General features: G+C 42.3%; 1 protein-coding gene across 1 annotated transcript in view; it reads left to right on the top strand.

The window, feature by feature from the left end:
* Positions 1-9,702: 9,702 nt before the first annotated feature.
* Positions 9,703-11,546, top strand: part of dnah3 (dynein axonemal heavy chain 3) — a 37,524-nt gene continuing 35,680 nt past the window's right edge. The window contains exons 1-6 of the mRNA XM_083536759.1: positions 9,703-9,789; positions 10,090-10,225; positions 10,681-10,735; positions 10,825-10,942; positions 11,034-11,211; positions 11,328-11,523. Of these exons, the coding sequence (XP_083392885.1) occupies positions 10,707-10,735; positions 10,825-10,942; positions 11,034-11,211; positions 11,328-11,523 (521 nt within the window). The 5' untranslated portion in view covers positions 9,703-9,789; positions 10,090-10,225; positions 10,681-10,706. The remainder of the gene's footprint in view (positions 9,790-10,089; positions 10,226-10,680; positions 10,736-10,824; positions 10,943-11,033; positions 11,212-11,327; positions 11,524-11,546) is intronic.

Raw genomic sequence — 11,546 nt, 5'->3', positions numbered from 1 at the left:
AAAAAAATCTACTGATCAAATGTTTGACTAAATAAATATGTGTTCAGCCTCGACTTGAACACTGAGACTGTGTCTGAGTCCCGAACACTGATTGGAAGGTTGTTCCATAACTGTGGGGTTTATAAGAGAAACATCTGCCCCCTGCTGGAGTCTTCATTATTTGAGGTACCAAAAAATAGCCTGCACCTTTTGATCTAAGTAGGCGTGGAGGATCATACTGGTACAGAAGTTCACTCAGATACTGCGGCGTGAGAGCGTTAAATGCTTTATACGTCAGTAGTAGTATTTTATAATCAGTGTGAGATGTAATTGGGAGCAGTGTAGATGATTAAAACAGGGCTGATGTGCTCATATTTTCTAGATCTAGTGAGGACTCTTGCTGCTACATTCTGGACTAACTGAAGCTTATTTCTGCACTTACTCCAACACCCAGACAGTAAAGCGTTACAGTAGTCTAATCTAATGAAGTGCTCTAGAACTTCCTGGTAGACGGCTGTGCTGAACGTGTACCTGATAAAACACAGTGGACCAACACCAGCAGATCACACGACTCCCCAAACCACTACTGACTATGCAAACTTTACACTGTACCTCCAGCAGCTCGGATTCTGTGCTTCTCCTCTCTTCTTCTTCTTCTTCCAGACTCTGGGACCCTGATTTCCACATGAAATGCAAAACTTTGTCCCACTGAGCAACAGTCCAGTCCGTTTTGTCCTTTGTCCAGGTAAGACACCTCTGATGTTGTCTCTGGTGCAGGAGCTGCTCAACACGAGGAATGAGTCAGTTGTAGCTCATGGAGACGTCTGTGTGTGGAGGCTCTTGAAGCACTGACTCCAGCTGCAGTCCACTCTTTGTGAATCTCCACATATTCTTGAATCTGCTTAGTTTCTCATTTTTCTACCACATTTTTCCCTCCATTCAACTTTCCATTAATGTTCTTTAATCCAGCAGTCTGTGAACAGCAGCTTCTTCAGTGATCATCTTTTGGATCTCACCCTCCATGTGCAGGGGGTCAATCATCGTCTTCTGGAGAACTGTTGAGTCAGCGGTCTTTCCACATGATTGTGGAGCCTGAACCAGACTGAGACACCATATAAAGACTCAGGGAACCTGAGCAGGTGTTTGGAGTTAATGAGATGATTATAGTGAGACATTACGAGTCTCCAATATTCAACTTTCTCACAATATTCTCATTTTCTGAGACACTGAATTTTGTGGTTTTATCAGCTGTAATAATCAAAAATAAAAATAAATAAACACTTGAAATATATCAGTGTGTGTGATTAATCTTTATAATATACAAGTTTTACTTTTTCTATAGAATTACCAAAATAAATCAACCTTTCATTGTTATTCTAATTTAATACGATGCACCTGTATTTGTCACTGGTCGCCATCTAGTGTCAGGTGGAAGTCATTACACTTTTCACTGCACCTCCATGAAGTACCTGAATTTAATTAACGCTGTTTTGAGGGTTGATGGTTTTATATGATATTTGCAGGATGAATCTCTTTCTCTCTCCCTCTCCCTCTCCCTCTCTCTCTCTTTCTCTTTCTCTCTCTCTCTCTCTCCCTCTCTTTCTCTCTCTCTCTCTCTCTCTCTCTCTCTCTCTCTCTCTCCCTCTCTCCCTCTCTTTCTCTCTCTCTCTCTGTCTCTCTTTCTCTCTCTCTGTCTCTCTCTCTTTCTCTCTCTCTGTCTCTCTCTCTCCCTCTCTTTCTCTCTCCCTCTCTCTCTCTCTCTCTCTCTCTCTCTCTCTCTCTGTCTATCTCTCTCTCTCCCTCTCTCTCTCTCTCCCTCTCTCTCTCTCTCTCTCTCTCTCCCTCTCTCTCTCTCTCTCTCTCTCTCTCTGTCTCTCTCTCTCCCTCTCTCTCTCTCTCTCTCTCTCTCTCTCTCTCTCTCTGTCTATCTCTCTCTCTCCCTCTCTCTCTCTCTCTCTCTCTCTCTCTCTCTCTCTCTCTCTCTCTCTCTGTCTATCTCTCTCTCTCGCTCTCTCTCTCTCTCTCTCTCTCTCTCTCTCTCTCTCTCTCTCTCTCTCTCTCTCTCTCTGTCTATCTCTCTCTCTCCCTCTCTCTCTCTCTCCCTCTCTCTCTCTCTCTCTCTCTCTCTCTCTCTCTCTCTCTCTCTCTGTCTATCTCTCTCTCTCGCTCTCTCTCTCTCTCTCTCTCTCTCTCTCTCTCTCTCTCTCTCTCTCTCTCTCTCTCTCTCATGATCGTCTTACAGTTTTTCTCAATTGCTAAAACACTAAACTCTATTGTCTGAACCAAATGCTCAGTTGCCTGAACCCACTGATTAAATCAATCACTCTTTTAGCAAAACCATAAGCACTTTTCACCTGTTTAGACACAACTTGCCAACACATTTTCATTGTGATGCACCCGTGCTGCATAATTTGTGAGACCCTACAATGGATAGAAATCTGAGAGGAAGAGTTCGTGTGAGAGGAGGTCGAGGTGGTCAGCGAAGACAAAGAACAGTAATATCTGATGAAATCAGAGCTACTGTGATTGTCCATGTTCTTGTCCATGGTATGAGCATGAGGGAGGCTGGACAAAGGGTACAACCAAACATCAGTAAATTCACTGTGTCCACCATAATCCGAAGATTTTGAGAAGAGAACAGGTAATTACCTTTTTTGACATTATAGTACAGGATGTAAATGTTGACAGCAATTACTGTATGACAGACTACATACTGTACCACAGTATACTGTAAGTAAATATATGTTTCAGAACATCACTGTACCAATGTACTGTAGTATTGTCATGGAGGGTTGGTCTAACTGTTTGTTTGTAGGCCTAGTATTCCATGCATATTTTTTGTAACTCCATGTTCTCTTTTTGTAGAATTGATAGACTGCCACATGGGGGTGGGAGGACAGGTATGTTCTCCCCCCACCAAGAGATATGGTCTGTGAGAACAATGCCATTAAACTGAGTGAAATTCAGCAGAAGATCATTGAGGACCATGTACATTTTTAGGGTATGAACAGTGTCAGCCTCTCTACTGTTGATCGTGTCCTCAACCGCAACAGCCTGCGCATGAAACAGCTATACAGAGTGCCCTTTGATCGCAACTCAGACAGAGTCAGAGAGCAAAGATTCCAGTATGTACAGGTTGGCGTATATCCAGACACATTCAATGTTGATTACTCTAAGTAGTGATTTACTGTAGTGGCCTAAATCACTTTTTCCGTATCACTTACAAAACTATATCTATTTCTACAGAGGGTTCTTCAACTGGATGCAATGGAAAGACCCCATGAATACGTGTAGATGAATGAAGCCGGGTTTAATCTTACCAAATCTCACTCAATCACACGCGAGATGCTCTGCAGGGCAGCAGGATGAGAATCCCATCTATGTTGTTGTTTGGGACAATGTGAGTTTTCACAGAGCCCTCCAGGTTAGAGAGTGGTTCAATATGAACCAAGGTTTTATCAATCTTTGCCTTCCACCGTACTCCTCTTTCCTAAACCCCATTAAGGAATTCTTCTCCTCATGACCGTGAAAGGTATATGAACGCCAACCCTACACCAGGGTACATCTCCTGCAAGCCATGGGACTTGCCTGTGGTGACATAGGTGTGGAGGCATGCCGTATCCAGGCTTGGCATGCCTCCACACCTATGTCACCACAGGCAAGTCCCCCTGTTTTTTTCCCCCGTTGCCTGGCCAGACAAAATGTGGCCTGTGATGTGGATGAAGCCCTGTGGCCTGACCCAGTACAGAGACGTGATGCTGTGGCTGAGTAATGCACTTATTTGTATATTTTTGTACTTTATTTTTACATGGGCTTACTGTACACAAGTGGCAAACTCATAAGATTTCTGTTTGTTTTTACAAGTGCTACGTGTAAATGCACAAGATTTCTGTTTTGTCTTTTTGTACAAGTGCTAAATGCACAGGGTTTTTTGTTTTGCAACATGCATTTATCCTACAGTGAACAATAAACATTTATTTCTCCAGCTTCATGTCCTGAGCATTGTGTTTTCTATTTTTCTACGTAGTGTTTAGTGACTGTTCCGTAGTGATTTTAATTTTGATTGACTCGGGGCACGATTTGACATCATAGTTCAGTTTTGAGCTCAGATTCAACTGTTTTGAGGTGAAAGTTTGGTTTTGCAAGAAGAGTCTGAGGTTTTGTGAATGTAGCTTGAGAATTGGGTTTTGTGTTCACAGTTTAGAGAAAAGGAGAGCAGCTTTCAAGAAATGTGTCTTAGCAATCGAGAAAAACTGTAATGTTCTCGTTATAATAAGTTGTTTTGTTAGGATAATGAAAAGTTCTATGAAAGTCCTAAGATGAAATGTATACTGTTTTTTATTGTTTCTTTCTTTGTTTTGTTTTTTCGTTTGATCTCGACATAACAGAAGTTGTTTTCTCCTCATCACGACTCTAATAGCTGGCAAACCTGTGTAGGGTTTCCGGTTGTCATAGTGATCACTCAGGCGTCACTAATGGTAACCGATTGCCCGGATGCAAAGCAGCGTCCGCACGCGACTGGCGCGCGACCCGCACCGGAGTCACGAGCTTCACCGACTCATTCATTTAATTTCACTGAAGCGGAAAAAACACTTTTATTTTTCAGGTAACAAAATATAAATATATTCTTTTTTTTTACATGTTTTTATCTTTTCTAAATCTCCTTTTAGCTTTTTAATCAGTGCTGCTGAATTAATCTCGCGAGCCGGAAATCCACCTTTTTATCGGGAATACTGGGAATCTTTTCTCCTGTCGGAACCACTTTCATTTATTCCCTCCTTCCTTCACCTCCTTCCTTCACCTCCTTCCTTCACCTCCTTCCTTCACTTTCTTCCTTCACCTCCTTCCTTCACCTTCTTCCTTCACTTTCTTCCTTCACTTTCTTCCTTCACCTCCTTCCTTTACCTTCTTCCTTCACCTTCTTCCTTCACTTTCTTCCTTCACTTTCTTCCTTCACCTCCTTCCTTTACTTTCTTCCTTCACTTTCTTCCTTCACTTTCTTCCTTCACTTTCTTCCTTCACTTTCTTCCTTCACCTCCTTCCTTCACCTTCTTCCTTCACCTTCTTCCTTCACTTTCTTCCTTCACCTCCCTCCTTCACCTTCTTCCTTCACTTTCTTCCTTCACCTCCTTCCTTCACCTTCTTCCTTCACTTTCTTCCTTCACTTTCTTCCTTCACCTCCTTCCTTTACCTTCTTCCTTCACCTTCTTCCTTCACTTTCTTCCTTCACTTTCTTCCTTCACTTTCTTCCTTCACTTTCTTCCTTCACCTTCTTCCTTCACTTTCTTCCTTTACCTCCTTCCTTCACTTTCTTCCTTCACCTTCTTCCTTCACTTTCTTCCTTTACCTCCTTCCTTCACCTTCTTCCTTCACTTTCTTCCTTCACCTTCTTCCTTCAATTTCTTCCTTCACTTTCTTCCTTCACCTTCTTCCTTCACCTCCTTCCTTCACTTTCTTCCTTCACCTCCTTCCTTCACTTTCTTCCTTCACCTTCTTCCTTCACTTTCTTCGTTCACTTTCTTCCTTCACCTCCTTCCTTCACCTTCTTCCTTCACTTTCTTCCTTCACTTTCTTCCTTCACCTCCTTCCTTTACCTTCTTCCTTCACCTCCTTCCTTCACTTTCTTCCTTCACCTTCTTCCTTCACTTTCTTCCTTCACCTCCTTCCTTCACCTTCTTCCTTCACCTTCTTCCTTCACTTTCTTCCTTCACCTCCTTCCTTCACTTTCTTCCTTCACCTTCTTCCTTCACTTTCTTCCTTCACTTTCTTCCTTCACCTCCTTCCTTTACTTTCTTCCTTCACCTTCTTCCTTCACTTTCTTCCTTCACTTTCTTCCTTCACCTCCTTCCTTCACTTTCTTCCTTCACTTTCTTTCTTCACTTTCTTCCTTCACTTTCTTCCTTCACCTCCTTCCTTCACTTTCTTCCTTCACCTTCTTCCTTCACTTTCTTCCTTCACTTTCTTCCTTCACCTCCTTCCTTCACTTTCTTCCTTCACCTCCTTCCTTCACTTTCTTCCTTCACTTTCTTCCTTCACCTCCTTCCTTCACTTTCTTCCTTCACCTCCTTCCTTCACCTTCTTCCTTCACTTTCTTCCTTCACCTTCTTCCTTCACTTTCTTCCTTCACTTTCTTCCTTCACCTCCTTCCTTCACTTTCTTCCTTCACTTTCTTCCTTCACCTCCTTCCTTCACTTTCTTCCTTCACCTCCTTCCTTCACCTCCTTCCTTCACTTTCTTCCTTCACCTCCTTCCTTTACTTTCTTCCTTCACCTTCTTCCTTCACTTTCTTCCTTCACCTCCTTCCTTTACTTTCTTCCTTCACCTTCTTCCTTCACTTTCTTCCTTCACCTTCTTCCTTCACCTCCTTCCTTCACTTTCTTCCTTCACCTTCTTCCTTCAATTTCTTCCTTCACTTTCTTCCTTCACTTTCTTCCTTCACCTTCTTCCTTCACCTCCTTCCTTCACTTTCTTCCTTCACCTCCTTCCTTCACTTTCTTCCTTCACCTTCTTCCTTCACTTTCTTCGTTCACTTTCTTCCTTCACCTCCTTCCTTCACCTTCTTCCTTCACTTTCTTCGTTCACTTTCTTCCTTCACCTCCTTCCTTCACCTTCTTCCTTCACTTTCTTCCTTCACTTTCTTCCTTTACCTCCTTCCTTCACCTCCTTCCTTCACCTTCTTCCTTCACCTTCTTCCTTCACTTTCTTCCTTTACCTCCTTCCTTCACCTCCTTCCTTCACTTTCTTCCTCCTTCAGAAGAAATAAAACACACATGAGACAAATATTAAACAAAACCTGTGAGCAGTGATTATATCTATTTATCTATTTAACTTTATGAAAAGTCTTCTGGAACATCTCTCCTTCTTCTCCTTCTTTTTCTTCTTCTTCTTCTTTTTCTTCTTCTTCTCCTTCTGCTTCTTCTCCTTCTTCTTCTTCTTCTCCTTCTTCTTCTTCTTCTTCTCCTTCTTCTTCTCCTTCTGCTTCTTCTCCTTCTTTCTCTTCTTCTTTTTCTTCTTCTTTTTCTTCTTCTCCTTCTTCTTCTCCTTCTGCTTCTTCTCCTTCTTCTTCTTCTCCTTCTTTTTCTTCTTCTTCTCCTTCTTCTTCTTCTCCTTCTTCTTCTTCTCCTTCTTCTCCTTCTTCTTCTCCATGGTTGTTTGAACAGGTAATATGATTCTCCCAGCTGAACTGTACAGTAATAATTAGTTTTGTTTTTCTCTTAATGTTGAAAATGTTGACTTTAGAGAAATGATTAGTTCAGTAATTAAATTACAGTAAAATGGTGACCCACAAACTGGGATAATGAACATTTCTCGATACAGTAAAATGGTGTAAAATGTCATTTTCTTCTTCATGATATGGACATAATTCCCCCTCGTACTGAAGCAATAGAGACCAAAGATATCGCAATAAAGATTATTATTATTATCTATTACATTTAAAACCCCCGAATAAGCACTTTATAACCAAATCAGCAGTGTAAAGAGATAAAGTAATAATAAAGAATAGTTCACTTGTGTGGTATTTGTATGTTTACATTGTGTTTATTGTGTAAATTCAACAGCACACGTGAGTTAAAACTGAGAAGTGTGAGACTGAACTTTTCTGTTTATGTAAACAGACCTGGGATTAATAATATACAGACAGTTCAGGATCTTTTTTATTAAAATAATAAACACTGCTCTCAGTGTCATCGCTATTCTAATTTACAAACTCTGACTTTTTCTTCAGTATTTTTAAAGTCCTCACGATTTGGAACTCAGAATAATCCGTCTGTAAATAATGATCCGTCTTTAAATCAGCAGAATAAAAGCAGTTTATTTTAGCTTCTCGCTTAGGAACCTCCGAGTGATGTGTTCATTCCCTCGCCACCAGATCAGTTCACGGAAAAGTGTGTAAATCCATCTGGATCACATCTGGATCAGTGAAGACCGACGCCCTGCTCAACTACCTGCTCTGCATATACAGTGAGGAAAATAAGTATTTGAACACCCTGCTTTTTTGCAAGTTCTCCGACTTAGAAATCATGGAGGGGTCTGAAAATGTCATCGTAGGTGCATGTCCACTGTGAGAGACATAATCTAAAAAAAAAATCCAGAAATCACAATATATGATTTTTAAACTATTTATTTGTATGATACAGCTGCAAATAAGTATTTGAACACCTGTCTATCAGCTAGAATTCTGACCCTCAAAGACCTGTTAGTCTGCCTTTAAAATGTCCACCTCCACTACATTTATTATCCTAAATTAGATGCACCTGTTTGAGGTCGTTAGCTGCATAAAGACACCTGTCCACCCCATACAATCAGTAAGAATCCAACTACTAACATGGCCAAGACCAAAGAGCTGTCCAAAGACACTAGAGACAAAATTGTACACCTCCACAAGGCTGGAAAGGGCTACGGGGAAATTGCCAAGCAGCTTGGTGAAAAAAGGTCCACTGTTGGAGCAATCATTAGAAAATGGAAGAAGCTAAACATGGCTGTCAATCTCCCTCGGACTGGGGCTCCATGCAAGATCTCACCTCGTGGGGTCTCAATGATCCTCAGGAAGGTGAGAAATCAGCCCAGAACTACACAGGAGGAGCTGGTCAATGACCTGAAAAGAGCTGGGACCACCGTTTCCAAGGTTACTGTTGGTAATACACTAAGACGTCATTGTTTGAAATCATGCATGGCACGGAAGGTTCCCCTGCTTAAACCAGCACATGTCCAGGCACGTCTTAAGTTTGCCAATGACCATTTGGATGATCCAGAGGAGTCATGGGAGAAAGTCATGTGGTCAGATGAGACCAAAATAGAACTTTTGGGTCATAATTCCACTAAACGTGTTAGGAGGAAGAAGAATGATGAGTACCATCCCAAGAACACCATCCCTACTGTGAAGCATGGGGGTGGTAGCATCATGCTTTGGGGGTGTTTTTCTGCACATGGGACAGGGCGACTGCACTGTATTAAGGAGAGGATGACCAGGGCCATGTATTGCGAGATTTTGGGGAACAACCTCCTTCCCTCAGTTAGAGCATTGAAGATGGGTCGAGGCTGGGTCTTCCAACATGACAATGACCCAAAGCACACAGCCAGGATAACCAAGGAGTGGCTCTGTAAGAAGCATATCAAGGTTCTGGCATGGCCTAGCCAGTCTCCAGACCTAAACCCAATAAAGAATCTTTGGAGGAAACTCAAACTCCGTGTTTCTCAGCGACAGGCCAGAAACCTGACTGATCTAGAGAAGATCTGTGTGGAGGAGTGGGCCAAAATCCCTCCTGCAGTGTGTGCAAACCTGGTGAAAAACTACAGGAAACGTTTGACCTCTGTAATTGCAAACAAAGGCTCCTGTACCAAATATTAACATTGACTTTCTCAGGTGTTCAAATACTTATTTGCAGCTGCATCATACAAATAAATAGTTTAAAAATCATATATTGTGATTTCTGGATTTTTTTTTTTAGATTATGTCTCTCACAGTGGACATGAACCTACGATGACAATTTCAGACCCCTCCATGATTTCTAAGTGGAAGAACTTGCAAAATAGCAGCGTGTTCAAATACTTATTTTCCTCACTGTATATATAAATATATATATATATATATATATATATATATATATATATATAAACTCTCACTGTGAATACAGGGAAACTCAGTATAAAAAGTGTGTGTGTGTGTGTGTGTGTGTGTGTGTGTGTGTGTGTGTGTGTGTGTGTGTGTGTGTCCAGATGGAGAATGACAGTGTGTACAGTACGGACGGTGCAGGTGGACCACCACAACTCCCACATTTATCCTCCCAGGTAGCTTCTTTCCTCCACCAGGTGTGTATGAGCACTCTGTTCTACTCAACATCTGACTAATCAAAATGCAGAATTCTAATTAACATATTTTGACCAATCAGAGTTCAGAATTCGAATTACATCAATTCAAACAAATATATAAACAAAAAGAAAACAAACCGGGAAAAGTGCTAGTTTAAATGTTCCAGGAAGAGGAAGAACTTTATCTGTCGTTTAAAGATAAGTCAGTGACACACACACACACACACACACACACACACACACGCACACACACACACACACACAACATTGTTGACACACACACCCCCTCTCACTCTGTAGAGAAGGCAGTTCCCTCCCCTGTTGGACGACTCACGCTGGACTCTTTATGATGATCAGAGACACTGCAGGACACACAGCGAGTGTATCGCCATTAACTACAGCCCACACACTCGACACCTGAGGATCACACACCTGGGTACCTTTATTCACTATATAATTATATATATATTCACACCTGTATAATATCACACTGTCTCACACACACACACACAAACACACACACACCAGTATCTATATTCCCACATTATACTGCCTTCTTCTTCTACATGCACTAATACACTTACAGCATGCAGATGTTTTTATCCAGATATTTATGAACTGAGCAAAAACCTTCTGATTAGAAGTTCACCATTTGAGCAAGCACTTAGAGAAACTCCTCCATCCACACCTCACACAGAGAAGAAGACTTTAACACTAGACCCAGCAGTGACTCAGGTGGGACTCGAACCCACAATCTCCAGCTCCGGAGGCTGATGCCGTATCCATTAGGCCACTGGGTCTGTGGGTGGAACCTGTCTCTTACACTTACACTTACATTAACACACACACAAATGTGGATGTTTTTGTTTTCTCTACTCTCTGTGTTCTTAGTCAGATGTTCTGTTTCAGCAAGGAAGATGAAGAAACAAACTTACAGACCACACAGGTAAACACACACACACACACACACACACACACACACACACACACACACACACACACCTCACATTGACGGTTCATTGATACATGTCACAGGAAGGCGGTGGCTCCCGTGAGTCAGCCTTTAACTCCAGACCAGCAGCTGTTCATCATGTACACTCAGGAGGATCTGGAGAAGAAGAACCTGGCAGATCCCACTCCATCTGAGTTAGAGGTCAAAGACATTCACCACACACTCTACATCTCCAACTTCATCTCTGGAGCTTCACAACATTCCTCTCCTCTTCTCTCTCTGTCTGTTCCAGAGGTACATGTACTACATCAGTAAGGGTCTTCAGGAGAATGTGGTCGCTCCTCAACCTTCTCACCACATCACCAACATCCTTAAGCTCCTTCCTGCCTGTTTACACAGCAAGCCAATGCTGCAGACGCTTCTGGAGGAAGTGAAGCTCGGCTTTAATTTCAGTATCCGCAAAAGCATCGGTAAATCTCACACACACACACACACACACACACACACACACACACAGGTGGGCGTGGCCATCCTCTCTCATTTCACCTTTTCATGGACGTATATGTGTCCATCTGTCTATCGGCAGTGGATTACATCCTGATGGACGAGCAGCAGCGGAAGAGGCTGTCCATCTCCAGCGTTCCTCATCCGTTTCCTCAGCGTGTGATCCGTGCCCCGGTCCCCTGGTCTCAAACCTACAGACACGCCCACAGCTGGTGTACACAACATCTTTTTACCACCAATCCCATCATGCACCAGCTGCAGGAACTCTGGGTCAACAAGTAAATCACCACCATCATCACTA

Source organism: Silurus aristotelis (assembly GCF_946808225.1).
Source record: "Silurus aristotelis genome assembly, chromosome: 1".
NCBI lineage: Eukaryota > Metazoa > Chordata > Actinopteri > Siluriformes > Siluridae > Silurus > Silurus aristotelis.
This window is presented reverse-complemented; position numbering and strand designations above follow the sequence as displayed.